Source organism: Gopherus flavomarginatus, chromosome 2 (assembly GCF_025201925.1).
Source record: "Gopherus flavomarginatus isolate rGopFla2 chromosome 2, rGopFla2.mat.asm, whole genome shotgun sequence".
NCBI classification, from domain to species: Eukaryota; Metazoa; Chordata; order Testudines; family Testudinidae; genus Gopherus; species Gopherus flavomarginatus.
The window spans coordinates 54,524,358-54,542,542 of record NC_066618.1 but is presented as its reverse complement, the minus strand read 5'-3'; the positions used below and the strand labels follow the sequence as shown (position 1 = coordinate 54,542,542).

The 18,185-nt window shown below is 39.3% G+C and overlaps 1 protein-coding gene across 1 annotated transcript in view; it reads left to right on the top strand.

Moving 5' to 3' along the window:
- Positions 1-17,208, top strand: part of THSD7A (thrombospondin type 1 domain containing 7A) — a 562,828-nt gene extending 545,620 nt beyond the window's left edge. Inside the window, exons 26-30 of the mRNA XM_050938787.1 lie at positions 3,012-3,107; positions 6,904-6,986; positions 7,383-7,593; positions 10,904-10,991; positions 12,714-17,208. Of these exons, the coding sequence (XP_050794744.1) occupies positions 3,012-3,107; positions 6,904-6,986; positions 7,383-7,593; positions 10,904-10,991; positions 12,714-12,798 (563 nt within the window). The 3' untranslated portion in view covers positions 12,799-17,208. The remainder of the gene's footprint in view (positions 1-3,011; positions 3,108-6,903; positions 6,987-7,382; positions 7,594-10,903; positions 10,992-12,713) is intronic.
- The last annotated feature ends 977 nt before the right edge of the window (positions 17,209-18,185 follow it).

Here is an 18,185-nt window from a genome sequence, read left to right as displayed (position 1 = left end):
GGAGCCTCAACACGTCCAGGAGCTTCACTCGACAGCTGCAGCATGGCTCCGGCGGGGCCTGAGCCCCTCCCCGCTCAGAGCCGCGTGGAAAGGGGGCGGGGCTGGGAGCTCCGGGCCGAGCGGAGGGAACTGAGCTCAGCCCGGAGCTCACAGCCCTGGCCCCTGACCACATGGCTCTGAGCAGAGTGGGGATCAGGGGCCCCACCGGAGCCATGCTGCAGCTGTCCCGGGAAGCTCCTGGATGCACTAAGGCTCCAGGAGAGGGCTGGAAACAAGGTCAGGTTGGGCTGGGGCTGGGGCTGGATCCTCAGCCGTTCTCGTGGGGGCCCCTGTGGAGCCCGGGGCCTGGGGCAAATTGCCCCACTTGCGCCCCCCCGGGCAGCCCTGCTCCCTCCTATACTTGTCTATGAAAGTTGCTTTCCTAACTGTAATCATCTCTACTAGGAGAGTGGGTGAGCTTGAGTCCTTTGTGGCAAATCTTCCTTACATGGTGTTTCATAGGCATAAAGTATTCTTGAGGTTGCATCTCAATTTCATCACAAAAGTTCCTTCTTAACTTCACCTGAATCAAACATATCACCTGCCTAAACTTCTACCCAAAGCCGATAATAACAGGAAGGACAAGCAGCAACACTCCCTGGATATACACAGGGTTCTAGCCTTCTACTTGCATCAGACTAGGCCCTTTAGGGAGCCTCTGAGGTTCTTCATTTCCATAGCTGAGAAAATGAGGAGGAGAGCAACCTCTTCCCAAACCTCGCCCTGCCACTTTGATTTTCAGGATTCATTCAACGATAGCCCAAGCTGTCTTGCTGGCATTCCTACGAGATCTGCAGGGCAGTGACTTGGGGATCCATTCACGCTTTCACTAAGCATTATACCCTGGTTCAGGCTTCTGCAGAGGATGTTTCTTTTGATTCAGTGATCCAGCGATCTGTGGTGCAGAACATTTCCTTGCACCCTTCTCCTCAATGAGCACTGCTTGAGAGTCACCCACAGTGAATATCCATAAGGACCAAAGAGAGATTACTTACCTTATAGTAACTGGAGTTCTTCAAGACGTGTGGTCCCTATGAGTATTCCACGACCCATCCTCCTTCTCTTCTGCTCATATCGTCTCGTTGTTTGTGGTAGAGTAGAGTAGGGACTAAAGAGATGGCCAGTCCACAATGTGCCTTACGCCCTCAGTTCAGAGCACCAGGAGGTATAAGGGTGCAGGCATAGACCAACAGACACTGCTACTGAAGAGTGGTAGCCATGTTAGTTTGTATCGGCAAAAAGAACAAGGAGTACTTGTGGCACCTTAGAGACTAACAAATTTATTTGGGCATAAGCTCACAAAAGCTTATGACCAAATAAATTTGTTAGTCTCTAAGGTGCCACAAGTGCTGCTTGTTCTTTTTGCTATTGAAGAGTTTTTTGGTCTCAGATGCATTGAGCGCATGTGCACCCCAGTGAATACCCATAGGAATCACACATCTTGAAGAACTTAGTTACTGTAAGGTAAATAGCCTTCCTTTATTGGCCCAGCTCTACTCCTGAGTTCCAGTCCAATGCCTAAACCATAAAACCATCTTTTTCAGGAGTAACCTATCAACCTCATCAGAGTAAGAGTACAGCTTCTTATCGCTCCATAGACATGTACAAATGAGAGCGTGAGAGTTAATCACATTCTTAAGAGCTTAGCTGGGTCAGGGCCAGAGTGCTGAGCACATTGAAGGATAGAGCCTGAAATGACTGATGGAGTCCTAATAGTTATTTCGTTTCTATCACTACTACTAGTGCATGCTGCAAGTTTAGAAACACTATATATGTCACCCTTAGTGGGCAAGCAGAATCACACACCCCACCCATCTACTGGTCACTCCTGCCCTTCTACCTACTTAGCATTGGATTTTGCATCTAAAAGGGAAATAATGGCTTGTTCCCTACTTAAATAATTACTGTGGGCTGCTATTTAATTTAAAGACTATTTCTACTACAGTCGTCCCTAAAGGCTGCACTGAAGATGGAACCCCATTGTCTAAGCACTGTACACACACATTGTAAGAGACAGTCCCTGTGTCAAAGAGCTCACAGCCTAAATAGGCAAAGGGTGAGCAAGGAAACAGAGAGGCACTGAGAAATGAAGTAACTTTTGGCCAAGGTCACCCACAAGGGCTCCTGACTTTCAGTCCAGTGATCTCTCCTTTAAACAAAGGTTAGAGCTCAGCAGTCCTTAGGGTCATTTTCTCATTTTTCACAAGTGCTTTATTTCAGTTAATCATCATAGATATTTTCAAATGTAAGGAGTGTCAGGTCTATAGGTTAAAAAGAGTCAATCTCTTTGCACAATATTTATAGTAAATGTGTATGGAGTGTTTAAAAACACTAAGGACATGGCTACACTAGAGCTGGAAGGTGTACATGTCAGCTCCAGGAGACATCTGTGCACTAGCTCTGTCCAAGCTAGAAGTGTACACCTGGAATTTACACCTTCTAGCTGTAATGTAGACATATCCTAAGTGCCATTTACTGCCCTTGAGCCATATGCAGCACTTCCTGGGGGCAGTGAGCAGTACTTATGTGCACTCAGTTCAAGAACAATACTGTGGCCCTAAGTAATCAGAACACATTCATACATTTGTAATCCATTTCTGCTTTGCACTTATGTAACTCCCATTAGCATTCATTAAAATTATCCAAGAATAGAACCAATACACTTTTATAGTGCTAGATACTTCTTTTGTAGATAGAATTATTGCAATAGAGATAGCTATTCGAAAACAGAGAGAAAGGAGAACAAAGTTACAATAGTTTCAGAAGCATATTTGATGTATTGTTTTATTTGAACTGTCTCCAATGCTGCATAAAAATAAGATCTGCATATAACAAAACAGTTTTTTCCCCCTGGATTGTAGTTTTATTTACATATCTGATCTGCTGGTAGACATATCTGTCAGCACTAAGTAACATTGCATTTTCCCGGGGCTTTGTACAGTATTTCTGTTAGTGTCATGTTTTACATGCAGATGGTCAGTGTCACGAATACAAGTGGATGGCTAGCCCATGGAAGGGATCTTCTCGGACAGTATGGTGCCAAAGATCAGATGGATTAAATGTTACAGGTAACTATTATTTTTATTTTTCTTACACAAAACTCAATCAGGCCATGAAAGAATAAAAAGGAGTGGAGACATTGCTGCTCTTGTAAAAGGATTTGCAAATAATTATCAGATATTATATTTTCCAAAACAATAAAAAGTAACTAAAAATTCAGTATTATTACTATTTTATGATTTTATTTGGCATAGTTTTATTTCAAGTCATTATATTATTCCATGGCTGGAAGTACTTGAAAGACCTTTTTCCAAGACTCGACTGATGACACTATGCAAAACCTACTGCTAGAGGGTAACTATAAAATAATGCCTTCCTCATTGCAGACTGACTATTTCACATTCTACTTGTCCAAAATGTTTATCCTCCACCAGCTTTAGGATTTCAAATCTCAATGGTTTCCATATTACACAAAAAAATTTTAATACAAATATGTATAGCATATATGCATGCAATATATATATGTGTGTGTTTAATATATATACATATGCATGCATGAACAGAGGGAGAAAGACAGCTTCATGGTCTATAAGATGTTAAAATAATAAGAATCTGAGATAAGGCCCGTGAGTTGAATTAATGAGTTTAATTCATTCTTTTGCACAAAGGTGCTAAAGTAGTATGAGAAACATTACTGTGTGTATTTTGCTATTTGTGGTATAATAACCAGGTACAAAAGGGTAAATTAAGGAATGTTCGGAGGTCTCTGACTTGAAGAAAAATGCAGTCTTTTTTTCTTTCTGTGGGTACATCAGATTCAGAGCTTTACTTAGTCTTAATTTTTTTAACTATTTATATGATTTCATAAGCACATGATCAGTGTCAGTCAACTGAATGCATACAAATGGAACTTTAATCCATGGATCGTTGACATGACAGATCTGAATGATTCTGAAGTAACTGTTACTGTTTGTCATGTCACTGGAACGCTAATTTGTGTATTGTCACCACAAGTTGCTTAATAATCGTTTTGGAGTCATCAAGTCTCTTGTGTAAGTGTCAATTCGCATTTGTAAAAATGTTAAAATGCTTCCTCTTCACACTGGCAATTGCAGACCCTGTCTGTATGCATATTACAAATCCATACAAAATTGTGTTAGCAGCTACTAGGGTCAAGCAATTTTTAATCTCAGTAATTTGGTCATTTACATTTTTCCTTAATTTATGCCATGCACTAGTATCCTTGGATACTTATAAAGTGCTTTGTAAAACTGAATCCATTTCAGAGCTGTAAGGTTGTAAACAAAGTCTTTTGGGGGCACATCTTATTATTTTGATTTGGTTTATTCTGGTGCTAATGATGATTATCTGCCTGGTTTCCTCCCAGCTGACCTGCTTAGCTCCCAGGCTTGTGGGTCAAAAGCTGTGGGTAGTCTGCGTGCTGGTCTGTCTTGGAGTCAGGAGCCCCGGGGCTTCCAAAGTTCATGGCTCCGGGGCAGACTGCCCCAGGGCCAGGGCTGTGTTCCCTTTCACAGAAACTTTCTGAATGCTTTGAGTTTTATCATAGAAACATAGGGCCTGAGAGGTCATTTAGGCCATCCCCCTGCCTTTAGGCAGGACCTAGACCATCCCTGACAGCTGTTTGTCTAACTGGTTCTTAAGAACCTCCATTGCCAGGGATTACGTAACCTCTCTTACTAACCAAGTCCTATACTTAATTATCCTTATAGTTAGAAAGCTTTGTTCCAAATTTGGAAATACAGAAGTCGTCCAAAACTGGGTCACTTTTCTCCACCCAGCTCTAAATAAAATCTTATATGGGCTTCTGGCCTTGATGGAACAAAGCACTTGTATGGTTGACCAATGGTACTTCAGGAATGCTTAAGTAGTTTCCCCAGAGGGCCTCTTATGCATTGAACACAGAAGACTAAGGATCGGTTAGGGAACTTTTAGGTCCACCAAATATATGTTCAAAGTGTTGGGTATGCTTTGCAGTACCATCCATAGATCTCATTAAGAGATCAAATCTGCCCTCAGATACAGACATTGCTCTTGGCCTTGATTTCAGTAGGATTGCATATGTTCTTGTAAGGACAGAATGTGGCTTGGTGTCAACCTGTTCTTGGTATTGTGTTTCTTTGCAGCTGCCATATTGCTTGGTTGGTTCTGAAATAGTTTATTTTTATTCATATATATTCAAATGTTGCATGGTAAATTATATTTCCATTTGTATTTATTTACTCAGATTTTATTTAGTTTGTCACAATATAATTCTGAATAGTTGTTTGTTTTTTATTCATTTAGGATAGTGTTTTCACAGATTCATTAACTCAAATTGAAATGGGTGGTGAGGCAGCTCTTTTCTTCTGCAGCTCTCAGGATGACTGATACTTTGTTACATGAGTGCTTGCAGACATGTGCCTGGTACACACACCAAAGTGTAAAATTTTATTTCTTATGGGTGGGCAACATTTCTCATGGCAGGGTTTCCTTTATTCATCATCAGCCCTCCTGTTAACACCTGGCTTTATATAACTGCATCTAACAGGGGTGGCTCCAGGCCCCAGCACGCGAAGCATGTGCTTGGGGCGGCATGCCGCGGGGGGCGCTCTGCCGGTTGCCGGGAGGGCGGCAGGCAGGCCGCCTTCGGCGGCATGCCTTCGGAGGGTCTGCTGGTCCCGTGGCTTCAGTGGAGCTGTGGGACCAGCAGACCCTCCGCAGGCACGCCTGCGGGAGGTCCACTGGAGACGCAGGCCTGGCGACCGGCAGAGCGCCCCTGTGGCATGCTGCCGTGCTTAGGGTGGCAAAATGTCTAGAGCCGCCCCTGCACCAATAGAAGGGTGTAATTACTTTGGGAGATTTAGGACATAGTGCAGGCAGGTTGCAATGGGTGGCCTCTAAATGTAAAAATTTTAAACTGCTTGGTATGCTGCCCTCTTTTCCAGGACAGAAGGAAGCTGTCTAATAGCCATTTATTCTGAATAAAGTCAAAGGCTTGTGGCTGAAATGATACTGAAAGCCTGATCGTGTATATTGGTCCATAACAATAACTCTGCACTATACATAAGCCTGTAGCAATAAGAGTGAAGATTTCCATTAAGAGCAAAGGACTGGGAAAGCTGAGCTCTTGATGTCAAAGGCTCAATATTTATGTTGCTCTCAGTCCTTACTCCTTTAGGACATTTTCCTCCTCAGGAAACCTGTCCCATAACAGCTGCTTTATAACTGGCAAGGGAGCACCAAATACATAGTGACTCTGTCTTCCTCCCCGCCCCCCCACCCAGTGTTTAGAAAATTAGAGAGTGGTAGAAACCAAATAGCCAATGACAAATTGGGAGATCGGTTTGACCATTTAGATAAATTAATGGAGAAAGACAAAATATGCAGAGAAAAAAAAAGAGCTTTAATGTTTCCCCATATAAAGCACCCTGTACAAAAATTACATAATCTTTCTCATGGCTGTTGTAAGTACTAGTTAGAGCCATGAATACAAGAATATGATTACCCCCTGAAAAACAAAATGGCCCCCTCCCAAACACACACACAAGCATTAACTATGGCTTGAGCAATCCATAAAAGGTACATAAAAGTATTTGGCATGTTGAGCACCTTCTTCTAAAGTGCAGATCAATACAAATAAATCTGCCTAAAAGATTTCATACAGGACTAAGAAAGACATCCTCCTCCTGCTTTGGTACAGTAGTATCATCCTAAATTCACACAAGCAAGAAAGTTCCTTGTGATTTAAAAAAAAGAAAGGGTCACTTGTGACATGCTGTATCAAGTACCATTTCACGGATGAAGTAAGTCATTTCATAGGAGGTGAGGTGCTATTGTGTCAAAATCTGATTTTGTGTCCTACAGGGGGCTGTTTAGTGATGCGCCAACCAGATGCTGACAGGTCATGTAACCCGCCGTGCAGTCAACCCCATTCTTACTGTAGCGAGGTACGTGTCACTGCATTGGAACGGCGTTGTTTCAGTACTCTTACTGTACGCTGCAACACAAAAACAATGAAGGCTAAATGAAAAATAGTACATAGCTCCTCATTAGTTTTCAAAATATTTTGCACAATAGAATCATGATTACTGAAGCATTTTCAGAGCTCTCACTAGTGTTTAATTTTTTTAATCAACCTCAGATCATTAACCTTTACCATTAAATATGTAAACTGCACTGCTTTGATTCAATAGGAGATGCCACACAAATACATCCAGAGGTGCCCTCCAGGCTAGTGCGCATCAAAACAATCTTCTCTTCCAGTCATCAATGTTGTCCTGATTTATAGCACTCGGAGAGCTGTGTTTTTCTGCTACACAGTGTAAAACACTTGTTCCCTACAGACTAGAACATGTGGTTGTGAAGAAGGGTACACTGAAGTAATGTCCTCTGATGGCACACTCGAGGAGTGCACACTCATCCCTGTGGTAGTGATCCCCACTATGGAGGACAAAAAGGGAGATGTGAAAACCAGTCGAGCTGTGAACCCCACCCAGCCATCCAGTAACCAGTCAGGACGAGGAAGGACCTGGTTTCTGCAGCCTTTCGGACCAGGTGAAGTTATTACATGACCAGTTGATGCTAAGTACTGCCACAGCATTTGGCATTTAAGCTGCTCTGATGCCAAAAGTAATTAAACGTTTATTTAAGGAGGCAGTCATCTGCAAGGATTGAACAAAAAGGAAGAGGCATAAGTAACTCCACCCTTCGCTGCTGCTGCATCAGTATATTTAATTAAACTGTATATTACAGAAGGGATAGAATTTTCTTCCCTTATATTTCTTGTTTGAAATTTTCCAATGAGAAGAACTGGAAATACTGTAGAGGAAAAATACTGTGAAAGGCCTGGGAAATAGTGACAGTTTGCAGCACTTACTGGATATCAGATTAGGCAATTGAGGTAAAAAATATGACTGATAAAACTGTCAGGAGGCCGAAACACTCTAAAGACTACAAGGACCTGGATGCCTTTTTTCCCCACTGATACCACTGGTATGGTTGTGGTTTGTAGAAGATGTAAACATTTTAGCAGGTCCGGTTTTCATCTGAAAGTTTTATTATACTTCTAACGTTCTCAAACATCTCAGCTAAAAGTATCTGCATCACCACTGAAATGCTACAGTGATGAGAACTATAGAAACATGTTGGATGAACAGATTGTCTTGATCTGATGCAACTACGTTTCTAGCCTGATCTTTTTAGAGCTCCACAATAGTAGTTGTTTGTATTGTGGTAGTACCAAGTAACCCCAGTCAGGGACCAGGACCCCATTGTGCTAGGCACTGTACAACAGAAAAAAGATATAGTCCCTGCCCCAAAGAGTCGGTACTTTTAAGTACTGCTCCACCATGAAAAGAACTTTAATCAAAACACCATGCTTCCCTAAACAAGTGCCTCATATTTTTTACATGCTATCCCTGTAATTCTAACTGACCTGACCTAAAATCTCAACTAATAGCTAGTATTACCCCAAAGCGAGAGAGAATTCCATTCAAATAAACATCTAGACACTTGGATGTTCATCCCTACAAAATTTCCAGTACTTCCTGATTTCAGCTAAAATGGAAATACCAGTTACCGCAAGTGAAACGTGAATAGCACGGAAACAGTCTCTGTTGTTTCAGTCATTCCACTTTCGGTGAAAACCAGGAAGGTGGGAGCAAAAGTAAAAAGCAAGCAAATGTTTTGAATTCTGAATAGGTTTACTTGATTCAGTTCCAATTTTGATTGAACATTTAGATCATTCTTATTTTATCTAAACCAATACTCCCATCTCTGAAAATTATTCCACCTAGTTCTGAAAGAATCATCGTAGACAGTTTTTTTGAAAATTTCCAATAACATTATACAACTTGAACTTTGGCTTTAGCTGTAGATTAACAAAAAGATCAGAAATTGTAAATGATCCTTCCTCCTTCCCCCCACTGCCTCCCACCCCAAAAACCTCACTACCTTGCTGAATATAAGTAACCCTGTAAGGAAGACATTGAACACTTTAATCATAATGAAATCTGAATTGCTATCACTTCCAATATTGGATAAGTCAGGGCAAATCTACTGCCTCAGTCCATCTTTAATGGATCAGTTGTTTCATTGCTTCAGGTTATTAAGTTTTATTAGCTCCATTACATTAATTCAGCAAAAATGCTTTTCTGTTAATTAATCTAAATCAAGTAGTCTGCATGACTGCTATCCCTGGGTTGTTAGATAGTATAAAACCTGTGTACCTACCTATGCAGCAGCAGGGAAGGCTCCTGGGAAGTTTAGGAAGCAAACTCGGTGTGACTACATTTATCATTATTAAGCTGTAAAAAACTCCATTGTAACCTTCACTGAAATAGCTTTTTGGTTCTGTAAAGTTATCAAAGTACTATAAAGGGTTGGCTTGAAGCTCACAATTTCACCAATACTTGCTAGGTATGATATTGAAAACAACACCACATGAACAGAAAGTGGTTTGTTCTACCCTCCATGGGCATATTTTGCCCTAACACACATTACACCCTATACCATCCTATTGACAGTACTGGGGATGTATATGGTATAGTCAAGGCACAATTTGACCCCTTGTGTGTAAAATAATTCACATGGGATATATCACATGTGCATTGACAAGAAAATTCATGTGGGTATATATGTTCTAGTCAGCCTACTGCATAAGAATTTGTTTTCAAATATTAGATCGCTTTAGGGGCAGGTGGGACGTATTTTTTCTGAGCTAGTGCAATGTCAAACCAGTTCAAACCTAAACCTATTTTTAAAAAGGACATGTGAATAAATACTTCCTTCTCTCTAACCTTTTCTGAAATCCATCTTGGGGCTCAGCAGATCACAGAATCTTTGCTGGGTCAGTTTCCATCTTCACATTTCAGGAGTTGCAAAGTTTCCCCAAAGTCAAATAGGGACAGTGCATTATGAACACTTTCAGTCTTCAGCAGGGAACCCCAGATTATGAAAGATTTATTCCAAGTATTCAGCCAAAACCCACTAGAGAGTTAGAGCAGCTTTCTCCCTCTTTCTCCACAGAAGAGAGGGGTGTTCATTTGGGGCTGTTAGAGCCTGTTTGATGTCAGGGGAAAAGAGGAGGATGTGATATGTCTTGTAATTATAGGCATGTAAAACCGAGCTGTGAAGATATAAGATCCTTGATAACAGCAGACTATACTTCTGCTTTTCCTTAGACTAGAGGCCAACAATAAGTTTGAGGGGTGGGGAGAGGAAGGAATTCCAACAATGCAATTAAAAAGGAAGGAATCAGAAGATCATTGTCTAGGTATGCAGCAAGGAAAACTGTTGTACTGAAGACAAAGTACAGACTATATCAGACACTAGATTGGTCACTAATGCTATCTGAAAAGAGAAAAATTAATGTGAAAATGAGAACATGTAGATTAGTTTGCCAAAATAAAAGTTGCACTTAAAGTGTTTCCCATTTCTCCTGAGTGAGGAGTACAACACTTTAAAATTGTACTCACTCTGCAGGATTACCCCCTACGAACTAACACAGTTCACATCACCCAGTTTCTCCCGTGTCCACCTGCTCTGTCCTGATAAGCAGGCGGCCTATTAAAAAGTACAGCATGAGTGCACACTCAGTGCAAGATGAAACAAGATTCTGGGCCTTTTGGGTGGTTGTCCTGCTCACGACTGGGAGTGCTCACTTGTAAATCAAACCAAAACTGCTCTAACGTTCAGCCTTGTCATCTTGAAAATGTTTTTAACCAAACCTGTAACTGAGTAATCTAATAACCCTTATACATATTATGCTTTAATGCTGCCTGTGCAGACAATTATTATTGCTATTCAAGCCTGCAATGCAACAAGACTAACCTGTAAACTAATGACTAACATTCATTCCTTTTAGACGGGAGGCTGAAGACCTGGGTTTATGGTGTAGCTGCTGGTGCATTTGTTTTACTCATCTTTATTGTTTCTATGATCTATCTAGCCTGGTGAGTTTTTTAATTATTCCTAAATGAACTAGTGTCACATGGACTATGGATTGAGCATTTCACTGAATCTGATTCAGATATGGGAACTACAATCTTCAGAGTTTGGTGTGCATATGCTTTTGCCCAAATTGAGGTTACTGGCAGTTGCTACTTATATGTACTTTTTCAGTGGATTAACAACTTTCTTGAGGCCTGAAAATACTGTTTTACAAATGAGCCACGTTAAAGATGTCTTTAGTAGTTGTGTGCACCTAAAGGCAGTTACATTGGAGACATTCAGTTTGTCTCCATTAAGAATTACTGTATTAACACCCAGAATAATACCCCCGCAGCTGTGTTTTTGGAGGTGTAACAATCCTCCCCCCTCAAAAACGTGGCCAGGTAAGGCCAATCTAATATTTGTTCCCTGTGAATGGTACAAGAGGTATATCGGGATGCCCAAATTTTGTGACCAAATGTTGACATAGCAACTTACCAGGAGCCTGAGGTATAATATGCCTGTACATATTATGCATACATGCTATGGGCCAGATCTTAGCCTCTGTGGTTGCTTTGTGCCAAGACTAATGCAAAGCTTGTAGATCTAGCTGCCTGTGGATTCCTGCAGTATGGAGGAATCACTGGGTTTGGTTAGGACCAATATAGCAGCTTCTGTGTGATCCCACCGGTGGTGAAGGTGACATGGCCAGGGAAAAGAATGTTTGGCCAGAACACACACAATTCTCAACCAGTGGAATGACTCCTTTTGGGGACATAGGTAGATGAAGCAATTTTGCATAGCCCTCAAGCAACTCTAAATTGAACTTCAGAGCTGGGATGGGGTGGTATAAGAGTGGTTTAAATATATCTTCATGCCCTGCCCAAGTGAAGCTAACAGTTAGAGTTTATATGTATTAATCTAAGATTTCCAGTGCAGGAGAATGAAGTACATTTTGTTTGTGCATTTTAGATATTTACATGTGTGTCGAGTGTATTTAAAACACTATTAAATTAAAATCTAAATTAAAGATAACTAGAGTGTGGGTACCCACGCAGTATAGGCATTCCCTGTCTGATGATACCATTTAGAATTAATCTATTCACTGCTGCCAGTATATGTATTTTGGAGGATGTACCAAGATGCACTAGTCAAGAAGTTCTTGTTGGAGATAGTATGTTACAGCAACAGGTATTTAACTCAATAATGTAAATGATTAATTTCAGGCACCATATTCAGATCAAGTTAATGATGAAAGAATACCACCAGTGATGAGCCAGAGCCTCTAATCTGAACCCCTTAAAATTTCACGGGAAGTTAAGATATTTAGGTTCCAGATCAAATCTACAACTGGAAGGAGCCTGGTTGTGGTTTTGATGCAGCCAACATTTTGCACAGAAAACAAAATACTATTCAAAATGTTGGGCATTTCTCATCATAGTGCGATCTTGCAAAATTTCCCACCATATTCATGGTTTTGGTATAGTCATATATCAGAACCAAAATCTAATCTTGATTCAAACATTCAGCCTCTCTCTGAGAATTTGGTATTTAAAGAGACTGGCTTTGGGATGTTTAAAGGGGTTATTTCAGATGAACCTGAGGACTTATATACTTAGATTTTACCTACAAACAATCCATCTAGTTTATAAATAATTACTATACCACATTAGTTTTTCATTTACAGAGAGAGGTTGGTTTTTAAAGCTGAATTTATTTTCTCATAACTTTATTAATTGTTTCAGCAAAAAGCCAAAGAAACCCCAGAGAAGGCAGAACAATCGACTGAAACCTTTAACACTGGCTTATGACGGAGATGCAGATATGTAAAATATAACTTTCCATTGCAACAACTGGATTCTACATTACTGTGTTGAAATCAGAGGGTATCCAAAGGCACAGGGGTATGCTACAGAGTGGATTTTAGGTGTTTTTGTTTGTTTTTTAAGAACTGCACCGTAAAGCAAAGAAGAATGGCTTTCACAATGCCCATGATATTCAAGGCATTATTGCTTTTCTCTAAACCATGAGCACAGAGAGTTCTGGCAGATTGGAAACATCAGTGTGGTTTTTTGAAACTATCAAAACCACCCTAGTCTCCAAACCACTGTGGCTGACTTAGCATTCACAGTTGAGAGCCCTGATGCCAGACTTACCTTCACCATTAACCAAGTATAATCACTGAGCATGAAGAGTTTGTACCAAGCTGTCTATAACTCTTTTTATTCAAGCATAACATATATACTCAGTTGATGCATATATATGATTCTGTCAAATTATATTCTTGTTAAAGAGCATTTTAGTGCTTAATAAGATGTTAACTGAGAAGATTGAACAAGTTCAGGATCTTGGCAATTGTGTAGCTTGTGTTAACCTGCATTTCAGAGGGCAAAAATTCTCTTGCAAGACTGTTCTATTATCACTCCAAAGTATCTAGGAAGAAAACATCCTCAGATTCAGTATTTTATAGGGTTACTGCCTGGAAAAATGAATACCTGGTGTAAATGTTACAATATGTTTCTACTTTCTCTAAGTCTCAAACTGTTGCCTGCATCTTTTTTGCTACATGTAAGGCAAATTTTTGCACTATATTAGTGCAGCATGATATGCACTTAACTAGTATTGCCATAGAAACTGCCTCTTTTCAAAAAGGATGACGATGCATCTTGTGCCAGCAGTGTCAAGTAGGCATTTAAGTTCTTGAATCCTGAAGAGAGTAGAGTTCAGCTTGGACTGTGACTGGATGGAATCAGCTAATACATGTACTGTATACACTGTTTCTCATCACAGCAGCCATTTTGTAGTCTATATCATGGCAGTAATATAAGTGTCTAGTTTCTTGCCCCATCTACTTATACAAATGTAGATTCTCCAGTTGGTTTCTAATTGTACTTTGAAGGCTGTTTATGACTAGATTTTTTATATTTGTTAACTTTGTTAAAAAAAAAATGAAAAGTGGTTGCCCTCTCATCTTGCATGAAATATTCTGATTTGTTCAGCTAAAAAGAAGAAAATGTGTTGCTTATTTTTCCTCTCACTAGCAAAATAATTGCCATTGTAGCTGTCAATGCAAAACCTTCCATTTAGTTAGGATAACTGGATGTAATCTTCACCTTTAATTATTCAGCTAAACTCTTAAAAGTACTGGTTAATGAAGGATATCAAAATATTTGCCTCACTAAACAGTCAGATAACTTTTTCTCAACTCTGGTAGTATAACAGTTCATTGCCACTCATTTCTTTACCCTAGTACATCCCTAGAGCTTTTCACTGTTATGCTTCCAAAATGAAGCATGATGGACTACCATTGTAGCTGTCTACACCTGTCACATACAAGACTCATGACCTGAGAGGGCTTACTCTACCAGAATGGCTTCTAGGGGTAGCCTAAAAGAAAAATATAAATGACTGTGCTATTACCAAGCAATATAATGTCAAGACTTTATCATGCAACCTTTCAAAAAAATGTCTAAAGTTCAGTATTAGTTTCTCAGGTCTTTTAATAACCTCCACCATTCCTGTGCACCAGTTTTTGTACAGCCTGTAAAACTACACACTTGCCAACTTCGGGCTGTCCACCGAAATCAATGGGCAGCTTGAGTCCTTATTCCATGTCAAATTATCATTGAAATCAGTGCATTTTGTTCAAAAATCAAAAGTAGAATATGGTAATACCAGTGTTTTGATCACTATGATATTGATCATCTTCTCCTAACGCATAGGTAAGAAGAGAACAGATGAGTGTGTCAATTAGCAATAGGCATTTGCGCAGGTTCAATTTCACACCTTACACCCCAATCCTGCAACTTGTTGGTGGACTGCCAGACCTGCCCAACACTCCACAGAACACAGTATGGCTCCTTGCTGCAGCAGTAGTTCGCTTACATACACCAAGTTGCAAGATTGAGGCTATAATCTTACATCATTTCATACAGACTTTAGGGCAAAAAAAAATTATGTACAAAGTTAAGTTCTTTGAAGTGTTTGAATGAGAAAAAAATAAAAAGTTAGTTCTTACTTTATCAGACAGACAAAAAAATGGACAGTGGGAAAGTTATCAAATTGCAAATAAACTTTAAAAATATGATGATGAAACTTGGTCATGGATTATATAATTACCTTTGGAAGCCCGTTTCTGGGTGTTGAATTGTTTCAGGCTAACATCTCTGTCAGTGTGGAGGGTTCTTTAAACTGGCAACAAGTTACCACTATTAATTACATGGGCTAGTCTTTTAGCAGGAGCACCACTGTAGTGCTCACCGTGAAGCCTGTGTGACCTGAACACCCAAAATTTCCAAATTAAAGGTTTGCTATCATCTGTTGCTCCCATTACTATTGCTAAAACACAGACAAAGAATGAGTGTTTGGCTTTTACAATCTATACAAGTATTTTATGAGATAAGAAAATCAAGAGCTGGTACAGATCAGCAATTGTATTAAATTCTGTGTTTCATAAAACTGGAGCCAGACTAGCCTATTCTTTCTTTATGAAGAAAAGCATTTTTTTTTAAAAAAGATGTTTCGGCCATGAGGTGAGTTGTAAGTCTTTAAATCTAAAAGTTACAGAAGGAGGTCAAGTCCTATAAGTATGAAACAGTAAAATAAATAAAGCAAGTTTCGTACAGAATGAAGAGTAATTTGCTTTAAAAAACAGAGTGCTTCTACAAATCCAGTGCCTAAAGCAGCCACTACTGTAGTTTGTTAGTTTGTGAAAGTAATGTTTCCAGTGATCAAGTGTCTCTAAACCATTCAGAAAATAACTGAGTAGATATTTTCTTGTTGGTGTGGTGGTTTGTAATTTCCTTTAAAATCTGTAGTTTCTAGATTACTGTGTCTGCTTTGAGTCCTGGAGCAGTTTCTTTTCAAAGCTTTGCTGATACTGCACAAGCTTCTGTATGTTTGCTACAATGCACCCATTTTTAAATTCCCTTTCTGCCACCAAAGTGTAATAAAGTCCATTTTCCAATGTAACAATCTGAAAAGACCCACTTAAATGCTTTGTATAAATCACTGTAAAATATACCTTGGATGAAACTGAAATCTGTCTTTTACCTTTATGTAAATTGTGCTCACCCAAAGTTAAGAGTTTATTTTGCCTAACTAACTTAATTTACTTGAATATTTATTTTGTAGAATAAAGAGGCAGCTGTCTGAGGAATGTTTACTTTTTTTTTTTGGTTAATGTTAATTTGTAAATTGTGTAATTCATTTTTATTTTTTAAATTATGTATATTCTTTTTAATGCACAAAATGTTTACGTACAACTACTGCAAATTTGTGTATATTGTCACTAAGCTTTATTCAGTTAATATAGATGGCATGTGAAAATGTAACAAGGCTTACATTTTCATATGGGTTCTTTTTATGTAACTGATGTATTGCTGACAATAAATATAAACACAATCATTTTCACGTGTGTGTTTTTAAATGATTTTGGCTGTGGTGGAGGAAGATGCTAATAAAAGTCCATATCCCTAAAATATTGCCATCTTTGAAATATTATTTTTACTTGAAAGTAAACTGCAAAGCTATTCCTTCAAAAAATAAAGAGGAAATTGTTTACTCTCACAAGACAGACATCTAGGCCCATTCCTGAAGTCCTTATTTAGGCAAAACTGTGGAATGACTCAAGAAAAAACTGCAGTGTCAGGACCTCTCTGAGTATGAATAGATAGTTTATATTACAATGTCAAATTCTGCTGCTCCTTTTCTGAACTCAAAACTTGTTTCTTATAAAGAAATATCAGTGGAAAAGTCATTTATAAAAATATTAGGACAGATCCAACTTCCACTAAAAGATTCCCATTGATTTCACTGAATCTAGCACTGTGTTGAGTAAAAGACCAAAACAGAAACAAAACCCCACACCATAATGGATTACTACTTTGTCATGTGCAGTGTGGGTGTTAAATGCATGATGGCCAAAATAATCCCAATCTTTTCTTCCCAGCAAATCCACTACAGATTTCTAGGGTTTAGAAGAGACTCTGAAGTTTTCTGGAGATTGTCTGTATGTTCCCCAAAATAGTTCAATTATTATTTTTTTAATGACCATTTCTGAGGTATATTTTTATCCACTGGTTCAGTATATACCTGCCTCCAGCATTACAGGCCTACTTTCTAAAAAGTGTCTCCCCCCCCCCATGCCCTCCATGGTGTCTATCTGTTTAGTTTCAGATTGCAGTGAAATAGTTTTGCAAAATCAAAGACCATTTTTAAAAATTCAGTCCTGTATGTCCATAGGATTTGTCAAAACCAAGATGTGTTGCTAGCTGCACTACATACTGTATAAAATAAAAAAATGTACTTTTTTTAAATAAAATTGCCATATGTTGCACTGTGACTATTCTCAGGGTGTATTCTGTTTATAGTAGAAAGAGCTGTGCTCCCATTTTCAGTGTTAACATGCCTCCACTTTAAACAACTGGTGAAACATTTACACACAGTGCATTAGTCTGCACTAAAGGTGTGCAAATTCTAGTGTGCACTAACTGGCCTGTGTGGACCCTGCTGGTGCCCAGTAAAAGTTCCCTAGTGCACATGAATATAGTACTGTTTGAAACAAAAGGATATTAATGTGCACTGGGGAACTTTTAGTGTGCAGCAGCAGGGCCCATACAGGCCAGTTAGTGTGCACTAGAATTTACATCCATCTGCTGCAGACTAATGCACCACATAGACAAGCCCAAAGACATGTTAATACAGTTCATAGATAGGAAGCTACTTGCTCCATCTCAATTTGTAAGCCACACTGTAACTAGTAATTCAGTTTGAAACCAGGATACATACCTCTTCCTGAGGAAGACTTCCTTTGAGAGACCATGAAGGTAAGCGCAATTTTGATTAAAAACATAAATCAGTATATTTTGTAAGAGATATAATGCTAGGGTTGCATTAGAAAAGAACCTACATGATCATTCTCCAGCTTCTTTCCCCTTTAAAGGACTTTGTTGTTCCCTACGAGAGCTCTGCAGATAAGTCTATGGTCCCCTTACCTCGTTGTTGCAGCTCTCCTGGTCTTTATTGCAACTCTCTCCCCATCATCTCTCTGTTTTTTTCTTTGTAATAGCAACAGTCACAATGCCCAGAAGATTAACACTACCTAAAGTATCCCTCCAAAACCATTTACAGAATGCAATACTCATGCTTTGGAAAAATCTTTTTTTGTTGTCACAAACCAAAGGACCATAACCAAGTTGATATTAGACGTATCTAAC